Source organism: Hippichthys cyanospilos, chromosome 3 (assembly GCF_059441005.1).
Source record: "Hippichthys cyanospilos isolate Australia breed blue-spotted pipefish chromosome 3, RoL_Hcya_1.0, whole genome shotgun sequence".
Lineage (NCBI taxonomy): Eukaryota > Metazoa > Chordata > Actinopteri > Syngnathiformes > Syngnathidae > Hippichthys > Hippichthys cyanospilos.
The window spans coordinates 5,083,900-5,109,012 of record NC_142371.1 but is presented as its reverse complement, the minus strand read 5'-3'; the positions used below and the strand labels follow the sequence as shown (position 1 = coordinate 5,109,012).

Below are 25,113 nucleotides of genomic sequence, written 5' to 3'. Positions count from 1 at the left end.
CAATTGCAGACTCGGTTGCTATTTTGTGGTATTTTTCCACCTAAGTCAGACCAAACAAAAATATTTATTTATTTTTTTTTTTTTTGGTGCAAGAGAAACAATTTCATTTGGAAAAAAAGGAACCAAACAAACAAAAAAAAAATCAATCTATTCGCGGATTTCGGGAACCGCAGGCCTTTCTGGTAACTAACTCCTGCGATAATCAAGGAAACACTGTACTGTATATCTCAGTCAAACAATCAACACAGAGAATGTTCTCTATCGATGATTTTCCATATTTATCTTTCGCTTCATTCTGCTTTACATTTCACTTATGTATGTATGTATGTATGTATGTATGTACGTATGTACACGTATGTACACGTGTATTTCTGAATGGCAACTAAGCAGACAACAACCAAACTGCTGTAATAGTCAAGCATACAGTATTACTCCTCGTTGAACGGAGTGTAACGAGATCGAAATCGAGCATATCCACGCGATTTGTGCAGCACCGCCCTCATGGTCAACTCCCCCGTGACGTCATCTTGATCCTCCCCATGCGGGGAGTGTGTATGCGAAGAAAAGCGTGCAAGGCATCAGGCATCTTGTGTGTTTACACTGGTGTGTGTCAGTTTGGGCAACATTTTTCGCGAACGGGATACCCAACGCTGCATGTGCGCACTGGAGATTGAGGAAGGAGGGACAGGACAAGGACGGAGGGGCCTTCCAGGGCGGCGTGCACGGAACCAGGAATGAGCGCGTGCACACGGTTGGAGGCTTTCGAGGCAAAGTCCGCAGTGATGTAGCGTCCTCCACGCCGCTTATTGTGACCCCTCAGTTGTGGCTCGCATTGTGTCTCACACTTCCTGGGATGGAGTAACGCCGAGTGTTTTTTTTTTTTTTTTTAAAGACGGATCAGTGATCAACGCACATCGCTCTCCATGGTTTTCGAAAGGTGAGCGAATCATGCAAATTTTGCCTGATAACATGACCGTGAGGATGGTGATGATCTCATCACCTCTTTGTTAATTTGGAGGTGTGTGTTTTACTGCACTGTTATATGCGAACCGCACCGCTTGATGTTCGTTGTTGGCAGAGAGATGGACGGGATCGCCAACAGCATGCAGAAGAAGGCTGCGGAGTTGGAGCGGCTGGCCGAGGTGCTCGTCACCGGAGAGCAGCTCAGGTAGAGCGGGTTTCAGTTTAATCTTATTATCCATCATGTAATAAAAAGAAAAAAAAAACATGCCCAGAAGGAGGTGCAGCTATGCAACATGAGACAGTTTTTTATATTCCTATAATTTCCATAGATGGAGAGTGAAAGCGTCCAAATATTTACTATTTAGGTATATTTCAGGCGTCTGTACTTAAGCATTTCTTACAAGAAAACCAGTTGCAAACCGAATATCTGTATCGATATCTTACATTTTAAGATCAAAATATGAGACTTGTGACTTTTTAAAATGGTCACTTTTGTATTTACTTTTCAGTCTGCTTTTTTACTCAATTAGATGAGTTTAATCCTTCTACTGTATAGCCAATAATCTTTGCACTTGAACAAAATTAGTGCTTTTACTTAAAGGGAAAGTCAAGTCAGAATTTTTTTGTACAATAATATGCTATTGGTGGCCCCACTATTCTGAATGCAGTATTTTAGTTAAGACTGGGTTTGCGTAATACGAAACAAGCAGCATAATCCACTCATTTGTATCAATCACAATTGTCTGAAAATGACATCACTGTTACTCAGGTAATGACCAATCGTAGCACAGCTTATGAACATCTCATGATCAAACTCAGAAAACAAGTGAGCCATGATTGGCCGTTTCTCTTTAGATTTATTGCTTGGGCCAACATTAATAGTGCATCTGTAATTTTTAGCCGCACGTTTCCGCCCTAGCAATTAATAATATATGTTCTTTCACCAGTCCTCGCTAAGAAACACTTTTTGTTTATTGGACTCTACATGCTCACTGTCCAGAATTCTAATGATCTGGCTTGTTGTACTTACGCTGTGTACTGGCACGATGAACCTACTAACCTCATAATGTCATATCAGGGACTGGCATTGCTAGGTACTGTTGACATGTGCTGCCCCTTTGACCCTTTCAGTGTTAAGTAAGGGGCCCCATAGCCTTGGATGGGTGCTCTATGAATCGCGCAAGAAATAATGTTTCAGAGTTCAACGCATGACACCAATGCCTGGAATTTCACCCCACCCCCCATCCTCCCTATTGAAATACAACCGAATTGTTCTCTCAATTTGGTTTATTTACTGTGACGCCGCTGACGTTCATCGCCACGCGAGAGTAATGGCTTGTGTCAGCACAAAGTTTCCAGTGTGCTGTCACTAAGCACCAGTGTGTGTCTTTGTATGCAGTGTGTGTCAGTGTCCGCGGCCCAGTCGGCCATGTGACTGGGGTCAGTGAGTGGTGGATTGGCTTGTTTGTGAGCCAGAGTTTCTGCATATCCGAAGTGAATTTGTGATCCAAAAGAGTCCTGCTTTGTGTAGCAATGGAGTGCTTTTCAGGAAGTTTGGGAGGGATTGAGACGGTTGTGATGAACGGAGACCTGATTTTCAAAAATATAAACTGGGACATGACAAAATGAAATTGTCAAGAGGACATATCTCTGACAAATTCAACAGTTCAACAATACTAAGCGGGTCAATGGAAGCTCCACGATGCACTTCTTTTTTTTTTTTTGCTTGGTCTTTGTGCCAACATAGTAAAGTTTGTATCCCCTGCAACTTGAGTTGATGTGTAGCTGTTCTTATTTTGGTTTGTGATGAAAAAAATATATTAAAATGTATCCTCATACCCCCTGTGGTGCACACACAGACTAGTCCCTGCTGTTTGGTGCATTGAATTAGTATTTTAATTGCCGTTTGAGATATCCTACTCTGTGAGCAGTCATTGAATGCATCTCCAGTCAACTGCCTGAGCGAGTACAATACTCGCTTTCTTTTGCTTCTTCATGTACCTCCCAACAGTTGAATGCGACCACTTATTTTCATTAAAAAAACAAAAAACAAAACAAAAAATCAATTGGTACGGCAAACCTCTTTGTCCCACACAGGGAACGCGCTGCCTGAAAGTTCAATGTGCTGTGGGCTGACTTAATTTCTTCATCTTCACAGAAGCAGGAAGTATTTCGGTGATTCGGTGATCATAAAAGTAATACGGGAGTGACGGCAGTAGTGGATTACAACTCCTGCCATCATTGGGCGCTAGTCGCGCGGGTAGGCAGTCATGTGTCTTGTAGGAGTGCCCTTGATCTGATTGACAGAATGCCTTGCCAGACGTATTCAAGCTGTTGACAACAGTACATGGGAGCATTCTCTGAGTGAAGATCACATGTGAGCTTGGTTGACTCAGCCGCGTTGAGGACGAAAGTAAGCTTTGGAAAGTTGTTGCCTTTTGTGATAAATTGGAATTTCGAGTGTAAACTCTGCTTGTTATCATGTTTGCGAAGCTCCAGGCTCCACCCTAGTTTGCGATCTGAAGGCCGTTACACCGAAGTCATCTCCGGCCCTCGTGTTTCCCACAGCAGCCAAGGGATGGAAACAGGAAGGGATAACAGTACAGTTACTGTATAAGAAGGGCTGCACAATTAATCAAATTTTAATCACGCTCACAATATTGGCTGTCACGATTAATTAAGATGATCCTCTGTGATATTAACATATAAAAAGCCGGCTACCTAGATATGTCAAATCAAGCACTTTGCCATCGTACCACTAGGAGGCAAATGCAAGGTTAAGATTTCATTAAGCTGAGGAAATCGCAAGCGAGCAAATCTCGCAGCAGCTGTGAGAACAGTGGCAGCAAGGCTGGTTTATGCTAGATCCACGCGTCAAATGATGTCATTTTGGCAACTGTGCGGCGTCCCCTTGGCCAGATCTTCCGCAGCACGCACCTTCCGGAACTTTTTTACATTGCTTTGTACTCAAGTAAGTTAACTGTGTTGCCTGTGTGCCAAGTTTTTGCCATGTCTTGGGTGAATTTGTTTGAATGATTATTTAGTTCATTTATTGATTTTATTTCATTATTATTACTTGTGAGTATCAAGCCTTGGGGCCTTGTTGATATACTGCTTGTTAAAAAAATACAATAAATAGACATGTTTGACCAAACATGATCAATAGTCATGATTTCAATATTGACCAAAATAACCGTGATTATTATTTTGGACATAATCATGCATCATGCAGCTATACAGTCCGGATTCACTGCACAGAGACAAAGCGGAAGCTGCGATGTATATTACCACAGTGTACAGAGCTACGGCAGGATAACTGTGAAGTTATAAGAAAAGGGGCTATTACACTTCAGGCCCTTTCACAATAAAAATGCAGACATTGTTGTTCTATGCCTGCCTGAACTGAACTGTACTGTGTAAACCTTATCACTGAGTGGGAGGTTGAAATAGCATGCAGTGTAATGATTGACATCCTCCTTTATTGACCTCCGCGCCATACTTTGGCTTTTTATCGTCTGAACTGATGGAGAACTAGAGCACATGAAAACCAATATTTGCTCTGTCGCTGTCAATTCTGACTTTGAACACCAGACCTGAAACATGACAAGTTTAGCATCTTAAGATTATTTCCGAGATGGTTAAATAGTAGTGCTGCGGGTGATTTGTCATGTTGGGATGCCATACTTGCCACTGAGCGACTATATCTTTCCACGCCACAAGAAACATTTTACCTTGTCAACATAACTTTTTAACATCAGCACTTGTTGCCCAAAATGTGGCAATCACCCAGTTTGTTATCAATATTGTTGCAACATTAAACATGGAACTAAAGACATTATATCTTTATTGATTTTTTTTTTCATGCAGAAAAGCAAGATGGCTCGATGCATGTTCTTACTGCATGAACTTATTTAGTGTTATAATGCTGCCTAGCAAGTGAATATTGAATGCAGATGTGAATTTAAGGTTGAGTCTGATCGTTCAAAGTTGGATTAAAGCAGACCATTCCATACTGCACCTCTTTCACTATTTATATTATAATTATCATGATGCTGAATTTTAATATAATTTGCATCCCAAATTCAAAGTATGCCTCCTCTGAATGGGTATTAGAAAAAGAATGTAGTGCTGTTAAATAACAATTTTAAAATTATTAATCCCAATTGTCCATAATCAATCATGATTAATGACATTGTTCAACAACTTTTCTACAAAGCTTATTACATATATTTATTCGAATAAAATCTTGGAATCAACCTAAAAGTCATCCAAAACAAATTTCAAAACAAAAGTCAAACAAAAACAAACCTTTAATGTGATTACCTCATGTACAGTAAAATGTGATTCTTTCATGTAAAATAAAACTATTGAACTAAACTAACAAACCTGACTCAGAACAGATTTTTTTTCTCTGAGAAACAGAAAGAGAACTTCTCACTTTTCGGTTTATTTCTGCCCATCAGCAACACACTCAAGCAGCATTTCCAAGGAACTAATAACACGTTTATACTTAGCTTCGAAATGTGCACATTTTTTTCTCCCAATAAGCTGTCAAGCAACTTTTTAGAGTAAAACTAGCGTCCATCCTTGTCTGTCTATGTGCTGGCAGCTCTCCTCTCCATTTATTTAAGTTAGAAGTTCACCTGCCACAGGAACAAAATACAACTGAGTTAACCAAGTTAATTTGATTACATTTATAACTTTTAATCTGCACTGTTAATCTTTAACTTTGAAGCCCCCCCCCAAAAATAAAATAAAATAAAAGTTCTCTTTTTAGGTCTTACCTGATAATTAAATAATTAAAATGACAAATACAAAATGAATATGAAAGTAATTCAAATAATACAGAATGTTTTCTTCTTTATGATTATCTTCTTCTCAATCTTTTGTGAATACATTTGCTTGGTGAATAACTCAAGACCAAATAAGAGATTTCACTTCATGAATGAATAACTTTCATAATTGTTTTGATAATCAACATTTTTTCGTATTCTACTGGGGTTTTGGACAACTGTCCATAAAACTGGTCAAGATGAAGCAACATCAGAATCACTGACCACATTTGAGTCAGTCTGGTTTGTTCAAAAGTTTGTTCCAGAGTATAAAGGGCAACTGTCTGCATCAAAGCAAATAATTTTCGTCTCCTAAACTGCCTTTCAAAGGTAATCCAACTGCTCATGCCAGTGGATATGGAGCACCTGAGTGCTGTTTGCTAGCAGCTAATTTATGTTTAGATTCTGCGCTAAATGCTGTCAGTATGCACCCTGAATGTGATTTCAGAACAAAATTATGTTTGTCTCTACTCGCGACTTGTGACTCTCTTGTAGCAACAGGTTGTACGCCATTGTCAGCCATCGTCATGAACATTTCAAAATAAAAGCTTTTGTGTCAAAAACGTGCACCTTTGTGTCTGTCACCACGTTTATGTGTTTACTGTCATTTAACAAACATTCTCCTCCGTACTCCATTGCCATTGTCCTAAAAAATGGCCAAAAGAAAAAAAAATGGTAGCGTTCTAATTTCGTGAGATCTCGTCCCTTTCCCAATGGCTGCCATATATATACTGTACATTATTTGCAAGACTTAGAGGGAGGCCACTAGCTGACATTTGCGAGTGCTCTTATGTAATGGAGCCTTTTCAAAAGGACCATTTGTTACTCAGCAACACAAAGAAGGAGAGAGTTTTCCTTCGTATATGAAACACTCTGTGGGCATCCAGTGCATGAGCTGTCTGCAGAAATGGGCGGGGTCATGTCGGGCATGGGAACACTATCCGGAGAAACTGTGGCATATGCAGCACTCGGTGTACTCTTGAAAACCACAATTTCTAAATGCAACATAGCTGAGCTCATCTTCAATGGAAATGTGCTTTGCAGTCTTATAAGAGCACATTTACTGTGCATTAGATTTTCCTTTAAATGTCTCGACCTCGCTTCATCTCTGTCCGGGTGATTTAGCAGCGAATTAAATGAAAAGAGAAAGAGGATACCACAGTGGGCGGATGTCTTTTGGGCTCAGCTTGTTTGCTCATTTGGACTGTTGGCAGACAACGTGTGTGTTGCTCTTGCTGGGCAGACTTGGACAGGGATGATGAGTTCTGCGTGATGTTAGCCAGCTGCACTGAGACTTGGCATGGAAGGAAAGTAGGATGCTTGGCTGAGATTTTGGTCAGCTCCCTGAGCTCACTCAATTAAACAAGAGGTGTCCTAGAGCAGGTGAAACCAGAACAAAGAAAAGAGGAGCAGACTGGTTTCTTTATATGGTGGATGACTTCTGAAGATCATAGCGAGAAAGCCGGAGGATTATATAATAGCTCGCTTAATTGATCGCATTGTGCAGTATTAACTGTAGCACCATTCTCAACATGGTACACAAAGTAGTGTTTGTCTCTGATTTCTTTCAAGACACTATGCAATTGGAATTCATAATTCCCAAGTTATCCACTGTTAGGAAACTTTGAATGTTTTTTTTAATCAAACCGCCCAATCATGACAACACTGTATTGTTTGTTTGTTTTTTCAAAAATAAAACCAACTTTTGTTGCACTGCTCCAAATTATTATGCACAGCAGTGTTTCGAGGCATTCTATAGATTGTAAAAAATAAATAAGTAGTCATTTGCTGAATTTGCAGGATAAAGAGGTTGTATTCGCTGAAACAAAAAGCAACATAAGACACCTTACTTCACGTTTCTTGGAAGACAGTTGGCATTAAATGACATTAACGACTTCAATGGAGATAATGGAATAATAAGCAGAATAATAAATGTGACTATGATTCGAAACAACACAATTTTAACAGAAGTGTATGTTGTTTTCCAGGTTGCGGCTCCACGAAGGGAAGGTCATTAAGGATCGACGCCATCACTTGCGCACGTATCCAAACTGCTTTGTTGGCAAGGAGATCGTTGATTGGCTGATTGAACACAAGGAGGCCTCCGAAAGGGAGACTGCCATCAAGATCATGCAGAAGCTCTTGGACCAAAGCATCATCCACCACGGTGCCACTTTTCTTTCTTTCTTTCTTTCTTTCTTTCTTTCTTTCTTTCTTTCTTTCTTTCTTTCTTTCTTTCTTTCTTTCTTTCTTTCTTTCTTTCTTTCTTTCTTTCTTGACATTTTCTTAACTATTCTTTGAGCTACACGAGTAATTCTTAATGTCCTCCAGCAAATTTCGCTCCAATTCACTCCCTGATTCATTTAAGCAGGATGAAGACAGAAAAACGTACTGTAGTAGGAAATAGTTAATATACCTTTGCTAACATAACAAAAACTCAATAAAACATCATAAGAGATGTTGGCCCTAACATTTAGTATTCACTGCTTTATTCTTCTTGGCTTGGCATTTTTTTCACTTCAAAATAATACTATAGGAGTCTGCAATAAACATGCCAAACTTGATTATAGCCAGAAGACTACAATGAAGGACAGCAGTGGAGGAGCACAAGATGTTCTTCCAGACATGTTGTAGCAGTTGACAACAATTTAGAGACACATTTTATTTGAAACACAGACAACCATTCACAATCACATGCAAGCCCACTACAAATTTCTAACTGAGTCTTCTATTAACCTAACATGCAAAGAAGTCAGCGCGCTATGAGAGAATGCAAACCCAAGCTCACTCACCACAGAAAGTATGCTCAAATGAGCAACCAGCACTAGTTAGCATGAACCATATGGTATTGTCTTGTTTGTGTCCGATAACCTTTGCACAAAAACACATGTTTAGCAACCACGCTACTTGAGGATTTATTTTCACAACAATATTTACTGTTATAATGATTAACAGACCCCAATGCAAGGTAAGAATACATCATTTTTTAAATATTTTTTGACTGGTTAAACCGAGCATGAAGGTAATCATTTTTATGTTTTATTATAGAGAGCTACTGTTGCCCAACATATACAGTTTCCACTGTGATAACATTTTTATGGTCTCCTTATTACATGTTTTTTTTGTCCTACAATAGATTTTGAAGTCAACTTTGAAACCTGAACAAGTGCTGTTTGTGCGTTTGCAGTGTGCGACGAGTACCGGGAGTTCAAAGACATGAAGTTGTTCTACCGCTTCCGTAAGGACGACGGCACCTTTCCACTAGACAATGAAGCTAAAGTCTTTATGAGGGGGCAGAGGATCTATGAGAAGTATGTAGCTAAAACCCATGGCACTCTCTGACATTTCTCATACATTAAAGACTATTTCCTCAAGCATAATTTGTCTGATGTTGAGTTTAGCTCAATTATTCTAAAAGCTTTTCAGGGAGTAGTGAAAATGAGGTTAGTTGAGTTCCATTAGGAGTATTGGTCCAAACGGGGCATAGCGGAATAGCGCTAATTGAGCTATTTTGTTGGTCTGCAGGTCTCGTTCGTTCCATGTTGTTGTATCAACACCATCTTAAGCAACACCCCCACACCATACCGGCGCCTCCCTTTCTTCTTTATCTCTCTTAACACTCGCTCCGCTCTAAACAAAATCCCTGTTTTCCTGTTTCTAGACAACACGCAAACAAATGCGCACACACCAGTTGCATAAGAGTCCAAGCAGACATCTGTCGTCTCCACCCTCAAAGATTTATGTAATCGAGCGCAGCTCAAACCAGAACGCACAAACATTAACCGAGGCTTACTAACTTGGTTCACGTTTTCTGCGCCATCTTCTTTTTCTACCTTGTGGACTCGGTTTCATATCAGGAGCAAAACCATGCAGCGCACCCATGTAAATAGTTACCGTAATTTCCCTAGAGGGATTAAATTGAGTCAGATAAACAGATGTAATAAGCTCTCATTAAAATTCACTTAATGTAATGTTAAGTACCTCGGGTGAAATGCAATTTTAAAAAAATCCACCGGAGATTAGATAATGATTAAGTTCAGTGTTTTATTTTGGAAAGAAAGACTTTTTGCCTCTGCTCACATTACTGTTGATCCTATGTTGTTCCTTAGCATGAGGACCGCTTTCAACCAGAACACTTGTTGTCCTTACAATCATTTATTTATTCTCCCTAATTACTATACAGGGATTGTCATTTTGCTCTTACTTAACTCCCCTCTGTAATGAATTTTGAACAATCAATACATTGCTAGAACATGATATTGTTTAATGCTGATCGTATTTGACAAAATCAATATCCACATCGCGCCGCGAAGTTTGACTGAAATAAATACATCTTTGTGCCATAAATCATAAATATATCTTGCACCATGATTCTCAGAGTCATCGACTCATATGCAGCCCTGCACCGGGTTATTTGCCGAGACTTAGTAGCGCACAGTGAATATTGAGGTCACGGCAGACGACAGCTTGCTTTGTTCGCTTTTGAATAATCCCAATCTATACACTATGTATACTGTTTGACTTGCATAAGACAGCTGGCGCTGTTGGTGAAACTGCTGCGCTTCCCTCGTTGAGCTAACATGAACTGTTGACTTAACATTTTTAAGCAGGCCGAATGACGACTGTGTACACAGTCACCTTTCACGGAACATTTCATCAACAATTTGCACACGCATGCGAGCCTCCTCCACCAAAAGTCCTCCTCCATCACTGTATGACATTTCAACAATGTATGTGTTGACTCTACCTAAAGGCTCCTTAAATGTACCGCCGGGAGCAAATTGTTTTGACACATGAGCTAGGATAGGTGTTGACGATCACCTTTAATGAATCCCTCTGAGAGGATGCTGCGGACAGAAAGTACTCCTAATTTCTTTTCCCAGAATTGGTATGCTGCTCAGCTGATGTACCTATGTGTGATTTAGTTTAATTTCCCCCATTAGGATTCTGAAAGCAGTTGGTGTTGAGCTTTTCAAGAGAGAACAAAATCAATTTGAAACATAACAGAGGCATCAATATCTGGAGCTCGCATGCTAAGTCATTATTAGTTACCACATGTACACAATGACCTGCAGGCACTTCATGTATGTAATACAAGTCAAGCAATAAGTAAAACACACCATGAATGGGACAGGTGTCAGAAGGCGCATACTACAGTAAAAACAAAAAGGCAACAGTCAGTTAATGAAACTTTTGCAGATATCAAAACAACTTAAAACAATCATCATCGATGCATATCTACGATGTCTCATAATTCTTTAAATGGCCGCCTATCTTTTGAGTGCGTTCCAATCCCACAAATATGGAATGTGTTATAATCTTCTCACTAATCTAGACTAATATTTTGATTGAAAGCACTTCTAGACAGTAAAGTAATGCAGGCATGCATGCTATTTTTCTGCTAATGGACACAAAATAGTTAACTGCTGAATTTAAACTCATTTTTTTTTTCCTTACTAAAACTGTCTACTCCACCGAAACAAACAAACATTCTGCATGTAAAGACTATCATTTTCTTGATCATGCCTCTATGTCCATGTTTAGCGGCACCTATGCGAGAAATGCTTCACAGATAAGTAACCATACTGTTCCATTAATAGATTATTTTTTTAATGGTACAAAACAGAGGTGCTTTTAGCTAATGTGAATGCGGCTACTACTTCCTAGACGAGTCGTCTCCACTTCCGTGTTGGTTAGAGCTTTAAAAATACATGCAAGTCAGCTGCGGGATGCGGTAACGTTGATGGATTTGGTGTGTGGCAGATGAGCATTCAAGCGAAAAATACAGTTTGTTCTACTCCTGATGTGCATGTGTGGACATGCACTGGTTGAAAGGTGACTAACACAGAGTGTGTCTCCATGCTTCATTGTTTTTGTGACAGTTTTTGACTGACGTGCGTTTTTCTGCAGGGTAGGGACAGAGTCAGCAGTTCTATCTTCCACATGCGCTTTTTTGTTTTTGTTTTTAGGAGTTACTTAGTTTTATTACAAGCTAATAAATTGTGGTGTTTTTTCTAATATTTACTGCAGTGTACTGCTGTCCTATACTTTCAAGATTTTTGTTGTTGTAAACCTCAGCTACTCTATGCTACAAAAGATATAAATTGGAGTTTTTCCACTTTTACACTTCTGCAAACGTCAACTTCAGTATTCATAATACTTTCAGTCCGTTGCACCCAAACCTACATACATGACTAATGTTGTCGGTTTTGATCTAAGAGTTTAAGCTTACTTTAAAAAAAAAAAAAAAAAAAAAAAACATGATTATTCATCTTTTACAAAGACATGGGTCATCTTTCGTTGTCAAAATATTACATATCAACATTTTTTTTATTATAGCCAGCTGACACTGGTATATCAGAACCTGCACAAATAGCGTTATTATTCCCCAGCAGCTTAAAAGATTTGCGAGTTGCAAAGAATAACATTTTTAATCCCCAGTGCTTCCAGTAATTCCGAATTTAAAGTTGGGAATGTGTCTGAGCCGCTGGTTGGTGTTCCAAACTTTGGAAAAAAATACTCATAATGTGCCGCTATTATGTTGTGTCTTTAATTCCTGAGTACTTGTAATAATTGTCATGTAATGTACAAAATGAATACACTTTTCAACTCATCGAAAATGACTAAATGATTCTAGAACCAATTTATACATTTGCTGTATGACCATTGTGTGGATTTTCCTTTAATGACCACTGACTAAAGTTTATTGATGCTCTCAAGGTTGATGAACACAGAGAACAGCATTATACAGAGCAGGGAAGAGGAAGGCGGGAACTTTGAGCGGACGTTGGTCGCTTCCGAGTTCATTGACTGGCTCCTGCAGGAAGGGGAGATGGCGACCAGGGAGGAGGCGGAGCAATTGGGACGGCGACTTCTTGAACACGGAATCATACAGCATGGTGAGGGGGGCCGGAGGCTAGCTCCACTATCCATCTGCATTACCAATCTTGTTGCTTTTCAACTTTTTGGGATGACTTTAGTTAAATCAGACCACTTGTATATTTTCACCTTGTTGTTTTTTTTTCCGTTTACTTAGCTTGTTTAGGCCTCCATGCCTTTTTCACGGCTTTCTTACTAAATCCTATTAAGTTTTGGTTCATTGCAATATATTTGTTTATATCTCTTCCTTATACTGTAAGCTTAACCTGTCCATTAAAAAAAAAGTATTGCATATGTGCACTTTAAACCCGAAATATACTCAATAGAGCACAAACCTTCAAGACAGAGCAATCCTGGATTGGATCATCGCCAAATTGTATACAGTCAAGTACAGCACAGGCTATTGTGGAAAATGTTGAATTTTTTACGAGTTGGGTACTCGTGGTAATGGCCTGGAAAAAAAAAAAAACATCCTCAATTATTAACATGAGAACATCATCGAAGCAAAAATGCGTGTGGTCGAAAATGTTGGTTCACTTCCGTTGAAAAGTAATTGCCCGATGACTTATTTGAGTAATAAAATAATGGAACTGAGTAACATAGTGGTATGGTAGTTCACATTTCTGTGGACCAGCTTTTGAATCTTGGCTTTGGTCTTTCTGTGTGGAGAAAGCATTTTGGCAGATGGAAGTGAGGGAACTTGTCCTAGAAAAAAAAAGATTCTACCCTTAACTTTAGTAAGTATTTTGTTGCACAACGCTATAGGGCAAACATTCATATTTGCTAACTCATTAAGACTTTGCCGTTTGTAAACAGGTATTTTTGGTCACTCTTTGTGCACAAACTGCTATTAGTAGATCAAAGTGGGCCGGAACATAAAAACAGAATAGCAACTAAAAATGACATTCCATGGAAGCTGTCATGGGTGAGTACTATACTTATAAATGACCTGCATACACAGTATATGTCATGGAGTTGTAGCAAATCTTAAATGAATTTCAGTCAGGCCTCCACATGACATTCAATTTGATTCATGCGGATGTTGTGCATGATTGAATGAGACTTCACTGAGGTGGAGTCACATGGCAGTATTTTTGCCCCTCCGCAACTTATACTAAATGGCTTGTAGAAATGTTGCCTCATAGACACGACATTATTAGATATTATTGTCCTTGGTATTTTACATGTGAGTAGTTTGCAGAGTGATTGAAGAGAACAGACAAAGGACTCTTTCTCTTCGATGTATCCCTTTAATAGAGCCTAGCATCTCCAGGGCCTTGGAATTTGTTATATCGTGAGCTCTCACACACACTGCAGCACTGTGTCATGAGTCTTGGCTGTTAACCACTGTGCTTACAAATACATTTATTAAATAATCGGAGCTTGATTCTTTTCATTTATCATTCATCGGGTGACTTGACATGTACAGTTGGTTGAGGACTAGCGTGCCAAAAGCAGCCCTGTTGTGCGTGTGTGTATGCGTGTGTGAGTATCCCGCTATCGAGGAAGTAAACATGAGATAGATCAGCATTTCGTATGTCAATACACAAAGCTGCATGAGACTGCCCTGTCTCATGTGCTCAGCTCTCCTTTGTCTGAAATGAAAATATTTGGTGAGGTTTTGTGTAACTCACCTCTGGTTAAGATACAGTATACTGCATGGATGAGTATCCTGATACTTTTCAGTCAATCACTTAAAATCAGGAGTCTAACTTCATCCCAAATTATTAATAATTCATCTTTTAAATATGTTTATCTTTGTAGCAAATACTGTATATAAATAATCCTTTTTTTTCTATTAGCAATGCCACAGAACACATTTGGGATATATTACAACAGAAACAATGAGCCATGAATTCCTACAGTGCTGTTTCATATTGCGGATGATTCGATAATTTGCTCTTTAGTCCCAAATCATCTGACTTTAATCAAAATCCATTGTGACATGTTTCAGAAAGCCTTTTTAACTGTAATCCACTTTTCTAAAATTGTGATGTGGCTTTCTTTAACCAGTCACAAACAAGCATCACTTTGTGGACGGGCCCCTCCTCTTCCAGTTCAGGATGAACTTTCGGCGGAGGCGACGGTTGATGGAGCTTCTCCACGAGCGGGGTCGCGGTATCCCCGAGAGCCACGATAGCCCCTTTTGCCTTCGCAAGCAGAACTCGGATGGAGGCAACACCAGCTTTCTCTCAGGTAGTTCGCACTGTAGACACAGTCTTATGCACAAACACTTCTTTGCATGCATCACCGCCTTAATTTTATTTAATTTAGCTGGTAATACTGATATGTAATTAAAATGCTTTGGGCGGCTGTAAACAAACCGCTCAACTCTTCCTCTTCAATCGCTACTAACTAGCGTGCAGTCGTGTTTGACCATAGCGTCGTCAGCACGTCATTAACACATCAGTGAGAAGGCTGAACAACACAACATACAGAAAGTACTTTGCACAAATTGTCCAAACAAATTATCCAAACAATGTTATTGCTCCTGTGGACTTGAAAATTATGCCTAGATCACTAGAAAGATCAAATATCAAATATATATATATATATATATATATATATATATATATATATATATATATATATATATATATATATATATATATATATATATATATATATATATATATATATATATATATATATATACATACACACACACACACACACACACACACACACACACAGTGTTTCTGATCTTTACACCTGTTTGGACTATGTCTACCTTGGTGCAGCAAGCACTGATTCGGCTGAATTTAATCGGGACACAGGCAGATAGATTGTGTGCTCTGCGACCATGTGTGGTAGTTGTTATATTTCTGCATCCAATCCTCGAAATCATTGTCAAAATTAAACCATTAAATGCATTATTACAAATATTATGCCCTGATCTCACTCTTTGTGTGTGTGTTGTGTCACCAGTGAGTCCGACTAAAGAGATAAAGATGGCAGTTGGAGTGCGCCGTAGCAGTATGAGCAGTAGCTGTGGCAGCAGCGGCTACTACAGCAGCAGTCCCACACTTAGCAGCAGCCCACCGATCCTGTGCAACCCAAAGTCTGGTGAGCAGGCCGTACGCAATCTGTGTTACCAAAATGCTACACTTAGCTTGACCACAACTATATTCCTGAATGGGTACCGAAGGCATTTTTCTTCGTTATGTCATGTGACTCGTGATGAAATGAAAATCCTAAGAATGGGTCCACAAATGGACTGTATGTGTGTGTGTGTGTGCTCATGTGAGTATGCGTGTGGTTGCATGTGTGTTTGTGTTTGAGGTGTCCTTGATAGGTTCCCTTGGTAGGCACAAAACCTCTCAACTACAGGAACACAACAAAAACAGGAAAAAGAACACCCTCACACGCATACACAGAAACAGCACACTAAAAAAAAAAAAAACCTCTGAACAGTTTAAACTTCATCCTTCATCCAAACTTCATCCATGTTGTACAAGCACTGCATGAAAATTAATTCTGACTTAAAATGTGATGAAGTTCCATTATACAACCTTTATTTCAAAGTGTCTTCTCATGTAATGCAAATACATTGTTGCCATGTTTTTTTTATCATTATTTATTTCATTTTTTTTTACATAGGTAAAAAGTTCAAGGGCCACATTTTTTTTTTAAAAACAGATGAAGCGGCCTGGTTCTGTGTGGATGAGGTACTAAAAAGTTCAAGTTATTCATTTTTCCAATAATCAATCTGTTATCAGATTAAAAAACAGAGTGTGCAGTATTTGTCTCAGGGATCGTTTGTTTTCTTACGCTTTGTTTAATTACTTATTTATGCTTCATAAAATCTATGGATTATTTCCGACTAAACAAACTTGGTTCTGAGGGTACTTGGTCTCCCTCTAATTTTGAAAATTTTTCTTCAAGGTTGAATTTTAAACCATACAACCTTCAAATTCAGAATTTTTACAGTATTGACTTTCTTCTTAGCTAATATCAATTTAACTCGTTAAAGCCAGTCATTAAAAAAAAAAAAATATCTGCCAGACGATTTCAAGCGTTCTGTCTAACCATAATAAGTGCCATTCAAAAAATTCCCGGTTGTTTATCAAACCAGAAGTTCCCACACCTTTATTCTGCCTGTTTCCATGAAAAAAAAAATAAAAAAAATGGTGCTCTTCGATATGGTTCTTGCTGACACCTCTTCATGTCAACGCCACTCAAAGTGTTAAAATACACAAGTTCTGCACAAAGGCTGCTTCTAAAAACTATTCCAGTGTGAACAGATGTTCATTGTGTGTCCATTCATTGGACACATAGCTTCAATGGACATTTACAACCTCAATATAAAAGACACATTTTAAATATTTTGCTGTTTAGTGATCAGATTTGAGTGCATTACTGTGAGTAGAAATTGTTGTCAAGGGGATGGGAAACATATCCCTTGTGGTACACATGCACATGAACACACACAAGCACATAATTTGCTCAGAGTATGTGTGTGTATAATATACTCCAGCCCCTGGCATGAATCAGTTAATGACATAATCAAATGTTCTGTGGTTGGATAGTTCTGAAGAGACACGTGAGTCCAGAGGAGCTCCAGACTCCAGGAGGACCTTTTCTTAAGAAGACATTCACTGTAAGTCACACACACATTTTTACATAATTTTTACATAATGCTGCTGTAACACGACTGCCACACATTCAAAAACTGGTCAGAAGTCCCTCAAGGTAATTGCAGAGTCACAAAAACAACACACTTCGATTCATTTACTATAATGTACTTTGTCCTTTGGTAATGCGTGATCATTACATTACAAAACATCTGCATGTACATGACACTACCACCATTGCAACATTTGATTTGTCCCTCTCCAGATTGTAGGCGATGCTGTAGGTTGGGGCTTTGTTGTGCGAGGTAGCAAACCCTGTCACATCCAAGCGGTGGATCCTGGGGGACCTGCAGCAGCTGCTGGCATGAAGGTAAAGACATTATACACCACCTTTGGACACGCTGGATGCATGGCACAATGGAAGGAACTGTGACATTGAAGCACAAATCAAAACAATCCTGTTAATGTCTAAAGTTTCCGACATCGGACTTTTGGCTATTTAATATTTATTTTATATATATATATATATATATATATATATATATATATATATATATATATATATATATATATATATATATATATTTATATATATATATATATATAATCACGAGGCTCGCGACTGATGGTGACTATTCCAACAGCATGAATAACATGGCCAAAAACAGGCGTTATACTGATATTAAAATGCAAAATGGTGTCAATACATCGCTCTCACGAACATGGGTTCCCCCTATCAAATCAGTTCCCATGGAACTAAATTATTTACTTCTCACGTTGATTGTCCAGATGTGTGTTCCTAACAGTTAAGAGAATAAAAGTCAGCGAAGAAACAAAAGACTTGGTACATTGGTAAATGTCGTCACATAATTAGACTAAAGTACTGCAAGAGGAAGGTGGGGTCATTCTTCACCACTGCCACCACAGCTGGCGCAATGTTTTGTAAGCAGAGTGGCAGCAAGGAATGCTGGGAATGCATTGCACCGTGACTGCATTTGTGAATTTGCCTGGCAGGAGAAAACAACCAACAGCAGGCTGGCTGCACCTCACAGGCAAATGCATAACTTACATTAAGCTGTAATATAGAATAACACATAATGGACTATATGAGAGTTTAAAGTTTGACAATTGGTGAATACATGATAAGAGGTTCTGTTGTCATCACGGACTAAAATATAATTTCATAAAAATAATAATCAAATTTATTTTGAAGCAAAAAAAAAAAAAAAGAGGAAACGGACAGTGTGAATAACCACTTCTGCTTTAACGATCATATTTGGTTGCAGAGGAAATGTGTGTCATGGTTCAAGGGTGCTGATAAGGCACGTTGTTATCATAATGTAACAATAACTGGCCTGAACATAGACTGACATTGTGACCTAAATGCTAACTATTTGAATCACAAATGAAACCGTTTGAGTGGCACTTCTTTTTAAACCCATCAGGATGCAATTGCTTTTATATGCATAACACAGGTCATATTTTTATTCATAACACATTTCACATATTCACAAAAAGTAGTTGCAATTAAAAGGTGGGTCCAAAACTCTGTCAATGTATTTACTATTATTTTGACATAGTTAAGAGCATATTTCTTGATCTTATTTTAACTTACAATTGAGAAACAAGACTCTAAATCTTCTTAATTGTCCACAATTTGCACAGAAACTGATCTATAAATACATCAAATGTATGAAAACAAAAACATTCATAACTTTGCCCCAACCAGAGAGCACGTGTGGTCTAAACATGTTATCACCTGGGTGTAAATGTTCCCGGTGCTCCACCTTACATGACTCATTTTATTGATGGATAATTAGCAGTAAGGAACATCATGTTCGGAGGGATTGCCACGTTGTAAAGTGCCACCACAGGCGCCCTCGCGAGAGTCCCTGATACATATTTACTATGGACTGACATACTTTCTGGAGTGTACTGTAAGTTATTCCTGTAGTGCTATGTTATTAATAATAAATGCTAATATGAATTGAAATGAATAATGTACTTTAGGAGGTCAAATGAATTTGGGGTAGCATATCCACGATAAAGGTTTGTGGCAGTTAAGCCACATTTCGAAAGGCAAGTCATCTTTTAAATGACACATTAGAAAGATGATTTTGCCAAAACCTTAAACACGTTTTTCTCATAACTGGGGTAACAATCAAAGTGCTGTAATTTCATAAATTTTTGATCTCGTGCCACGTATTCGATATCATTTAGAAGTGACTTATGTGTAGAGTTAGAATGTACTGTATTCATATCTCTGAGACATAAATCTGGTTTCACCTCCTGCCTGAAGTCATTTGCGATAAAAATAGGTGGATTGATATGATAGTTATAGTATATATTCCGTACTTTTTTGTGGGCCAAATATGGTAGCCCCCTACATGAAAAAAGCAGCATTAAACTTTATATACTGTACTTTTTAAAAAAATTCTAGCTACAAATAAACATTAACTTGACACTAAATAAGTGTTTTACATATTTTTTTTCCAGATAAATGTCCAATATAATAACGTGTTTGCTTTTAAGCTTTTTTTTTTCCTGTGAGCTCCATTAAAAACTCCATTGGTGTCCCTCATTTTCCCTTCCTTCCTCTCTTCCTCTGCTGGAAAAGGTGTGTTCATTGTTTGTTTGGCCCTTTTCAAAGTTGTGTTTAGTTGTGACTGTTTACTAAATTACAGCAAACACGGGCAATAGGCCACAATTCATTTGTTTGTACCTTCAATCTCATTTAGGAGCTGGAGTGGTCCTAGTTTTGCAAGGGTAAAGTTGATGATTGTTAACCAGACAAAGATTTGCTTTCAAAACACTATTTGGTTAGCAAACCATGATCACTTATATGTCAAGCAATGAATACCAAGAAACTAAAGCTTTCAGATTCCTCAAATCAGTCTTCACCACCTGAGAAGGGAGAACAAGCTCTTGCGCAACTCAGCATGTGTCCATTATTTGTTCTACACATTTTCTTAGTCCTTCCTTTGAGAGGCTTTTTTTTTTAACCCGCTATCCTTGCCCATTGGCACCCAGCCAAAAATAACAAGCCCACATCCATGAGAGGAGGCCGGAATTAAGGAGGGGGGGCTGTTAAGAAAAAGTTGAAAAGGCTGCTTGAACAGACCAAACAGAGGGAATAAACAGTGATAAGAGGAAAATATGTTCAGGTGTGCCTGAGAAACGTATTTTTTTTTTCTTTTAGCCCTTTATGGCCTTAAGTGGTTTGCACCCACCACATGCTTTTTGTTGTTGTTTGTGCAGTCCTTACCCCTTTCTGTTTGCTGTACCCTATCCTGAAACCTCAGGAAGTGTATTCAATTTTATTAGCTGCTGATTGTACAAAACAAATTCAATGCCATTCCACTGAACGTCTTTAATAGGGTAACCATGACTATTTGAAATGAGTGAAATGGAAGCCTACAAAAACCTAAAGAGCAGAAGTAACATCATGTTGCAAGCGTAGCCCTACTTTTACTGGCCGCAGTTGCGGTTCGCTAATGATCAGGAAGGCGAGCCAGCTGGCATGCGGTCATCATTGCGTTTCTCATGGGGTATTTTAACTGTAGTCAGCACTTTATGGCAGGCAAAACTGTTAAGGCTAACTTGTTACGCCATTCGTGGGAACATGTGTTTATAATTAATTGTTTCTAAAAATTGAACTTTTCAACAGCTCTTTATCTATACTACGGGATTAAAACTTGGAAGTCCAACAGTGGAACTCCCCCAGACACATTTTGTTACAGTACTTTTATTCATTCATTTATACCATTAAACTTTGATAATTGTTTGGTGATAAACGTTTTCTTCACTTAAATTCAAACTTTGCCAAGCAGCACATTCCTTTCTCTTTGAGCTGAATTTCTACCCATAAGTTTTCCCCGTGTGCTGAAATAACACATTTGCTTGAGCATGGTTTTTTAAAAGTGATCAGTAGGAACAGGAACTGTGTCTGTCAGCATCAAATTGTGCAGTCATTTACATCTATTGAGCTGCCTTTGTTTTTAAACAGTCAATGTTGTATATTCCTCTAACATTTTGATTGAACTCTAAATTGATCAACTTTATTCATTTTTTTTGGAGCTCACATTATGGCTGCATTCACTTTGTTGAGGCCAAAAGCGACTTCTGTTTACGCAGCTGTCCTTCTCGTCATCTGTGTACACTTTTGTCTTAATGCCAATTTCACATCTCACACATGATGTGGGAAGAGGATAAAAGGATTTAGCAAACACAAAAAATACACAGCAACATTCACAGTAGGTTTTGAGGCTCTAATTTTGAAATATGTTGGACTTTTCTTTAACAATTTAGTCTGATGAGTAAATCTGCCCTTTGCAAACTCGATAAAAATGAAAAGCTGAAAACATCCCAAAAAAATTGCTGCAGTATAATCTACTTTTTCAGCCCGGCACTCCAGATGGCTTTTGTTTCACTAAAAATGTTTCTTTCTCATATCCATCTGGAAAACAGCCAACAGAAACTGTTTGGAAAAGGTCAAGCACTTTCCTAAAAAGTGCATGGAACTAAGCTTGTTCTGTTTGTCACGCACAGCGTATCAACAAGTAGGCGGGTTCTGCAATTGCATCCAAATCCAATTGAATTATTTTGGCAGTTGCTTTCACCTTAAGGGCAGTCCCAGAGTGAGAAAATGGATCTTCTGTTGAATTCCCGCTGGGCCACTGAAACATACTCCATCCAGCCTGCTGCTCAATTTTGAAATCAGCAAATATGCTTTTATGATGATTAAAATTACAGTCATTATTCATGTTTCACCTTCCTTTGTCTTTAGGTTTGTCAGTTTGTGGTATCAGTGAATGGCTTGAACGTGCTGGCACAAGATTACAGAACGGTGAGCAACCTGATCCTGACTGGCCCCAGGACAATCGTCATGGAAGTTATGGAGGAGATATGACTGTTTGAGCATGGTCACTGGAACTAGAGTAGAAGGGCCTCCCAAAGGTTCAGTGGAAATCACCCGGATGGACAAAGCGGAGGAACGATTGCACCTGCTGTCCTGTTCTTGTTCTCTGCATCTTGAAGCACACGCACAAAAAGTGAGAATTGTGCTGTCTTCTGGATCCTACTCTACTTTTAAATGCAGAGGAATGACAATTCAAATCTTTAAGTGTCAATTTGGTGACAAATGAGTGCCAAGTTGCGTCTACAAGAAGAGAATTAGCACCTACAGTGACCTTTTCCCTGAGCGTTTCCAATTCATCAGGTGCAGCATTGGAGAGAGCAACACTGCCTTCTGCTGGCACGAAAATACACCTACACAAATACATAAAAAAAAAATGCAACCAGACACACTGGATAAAATTTACAAGGCAGTGTGATTTAGATACCAAAATGAATGTAGGTACAGTGTACATGTATGGTGTTGAATGAAATAAGCTATGCTTTCTTAAAATGAGGGTTCAAATCATTTATGTAGGCTGATGTGGGATCAGCGCTACCACTATAAGCTTTAACAGGAATTCTTTCTAATATTCTAAAACTTTTCACTCTGTTACGTTAGAAACAGTTTTTAAAGCACACTGGTTAATGCTTTCCTTTTTAAATTACAACACGAAAATCCTACTTTTAATGGCCTTTTACTCCAGCTTGGTAAAAATAGATACAAGCCTCCCAAAAATTGACAATCACGGCAAACAAACGTGTGGATTAAATTGAATTTTTAAAATTTGTATTTGCACAAATACATGTAATGCAAGCATCAAAGTATGCAAAGACTCGAACGAATAAGCAACCCAAACTGTTGTAATCTATTTAATTATGTAAAATTACAAATTAAATTTTTAATATTTTGTGCGAAATTACATGTGGCAGACTATTTCTGGAGATCATTGGGTGGGTTTATGACAAATGTGTAACGTAATATGTCACCCTGATCCACATTGGTTCATGAGGGTAACGGCACAACTGAATGTATCGGCAATTAAAGGGGAACTTTTTTTCGACGTGAAGCACTTAACTAGAACGCATGCTTTTTCTTAGAATGTTGCTGCATCGCTAATATGTTCACAATGCAGTATACTGGCCGAAAAAATGAAATACTCACCTTTCAATTTTATAAATAAGTATTGTGACAGACTATTAGGTATTGTATAACCTTATAGATGTAATGAGGTGTAGCATTTAAAGAAATTGAATATGATCTTCCTTGGTGTATTCCGTGTTAACATTGTCTCTCTGTGCAATCACACACAGCATATATATATATATATATATATATATATATATATATATATATATAATTAAGGCAAAGGCTGTCACTCACACAAAGATGGACTTTCGTTGTACATCTTAGGCGCACCATGTCAGAGCAACACAAGCTCAAATTACTTTCACAGGGCCTCCGAAATGCTGCTAAGGTTTGCTGCTGATGCAGAATTAAACCTGTAAGTGAGAAACTTTGATAACTGTCAATGAAAAAAAATTAGTGCGATAATGAGGCATAATAGGTAGTTATTTTTAACAGTTACATTTTAAAGGTAAAGCAGGAAATTAGAGGCTCTCATCAAGCTATTCCAAGTCTTTGAAACATTTTTTGTGATGAATTTAAGTTGAGCTTTTACACATTTGAACTTGACTGCGCACACACACATAGAGAAAGATTGAGAGAGACTTTGCCATGCCGCCTTGTATCATTACCTCTTTGATCATGACACAGAAATGATCATTATTTTTTGTGTAAAGGCAGAAAGAAGTCTTTTATTTGTATTAGCTCAGGTGTACCTAATAGAGTGTAAGTATTCCATTCTTAATTCTCATCATTTGACATTGTTTATTGAAGAAGATCATTTATCCCGAAGTGGTTATTTATCAACTATAAGCAAAGCTACTTGAAGCCACTAAAAATGTTTGTTGTACAAGTCTTTGCGACTTTGTTAGGTCTTCTTTCCTTCAAAGGCAATTCTATAGACAAAGTGCATTCAATTGTTTGTTGTGTCGTTAATTCTCACGCACACGAGTTGTCAATGTCATCCATTACAATTTCTTTACATAATACAATTGCTTTGTTGTAGTTGCGGTGAAATTGAGGTACTTTTTACGCTACCTGTAATATGAAAACAAATTGAGTAAATGAAGTTATCTAAGGTTGACATCAACTCACACCTGATATGCGTGGTGAACATGTATGTTTATATTCGATTATTATTATGACTAAAACTTCACCTTCAGTTTTAAAGCGATGCCTGTAAAAATCTACATAGTTTTCATTCTAACTCAAACTGATCATTAAGAATGAAAATATCCTTACTTTAAATTATTCATCAATGAGAAATTGGAATAATTTGCCTTAATGTGTTGTTTTTGCTACTCATCACGTTGCAGCGTTGCATACAAATCTGTTCATGCTGTGGTGGCTGCTGTACTTCATTTGAAAGGACAATCAGTGTTTTAACTCACACTAGGGCAAACATATTTCTTCTAGAATATCCTGATGACAATTATATTTTTGATTGCATCTACTAAAGGGACTGATATATTCAGTAGTTACTGCTTATTTTTGCTGTCAGAGAATGACACTTCTGATTTTAAACTAAATATCAAAGCTCTATCTGTTTTAATGAATGAACTGTAGCTACAGTAAATGGAAAAATTTAGCTGGGTTACAATAAGATGTTTAAAGATTAAATAAACTCATTCTGGTGTAACTGGGATAGTCATATTTTGCTCCTTTCACCACTCACTTCTTCCATCAAAAGTAAAATACAGTTGCATTTGATCAAAATCAGAAAATCCGTGTTCTAAACATCGGTTATTGATTTAGTAGCCGCAGTGCTGTCCACATATAATCTTGTGTTGACTTTAGTGACATTGATATATCGTTCAAACGTAGTAAATGATGACTTTCACATTGT

At 38.2% G+C, this 25,113-nt stretch overlaps 1 protein-coding gene across 1 annotated transcript; it reads left to right on the top strand.

The window, feature by feature from the left end:
• Positions 1 to 553: 553 nt before the first annotated feature.
• On the top strand, positions 554 to 24,906 carry LOC148425572 (DEP domain-containing mTOR-interacting protein-like). The gene is made up of 10 exons (XM_088411574.1): positions 554 to 937; positions 1,079 to 1,168; positions 7,784 to 7,962; positions 8,983 to 9,106; positions 12,516 to 12,694; positions 14,688 to 14,870; positions 15,603 to 15,740; positions 17,204 to 17,274; positions 17,514 to 17,618; positions 22,035 to 24,906. Exons 1-10 carry the CDS (start codon positions 924 to 926, stop codon positions 22,155 to 22,157), a joined length of 1,206 nt encoding a protein of 401 aa, XP_088267700.1. The 5' UTR covers positions 554 to 923; the 3' UTR covers positions 22,158 to 24,906.
• The last annotated feature ends 207 nt before the right edge of the window (positions 24,907 to 25,113 follow it).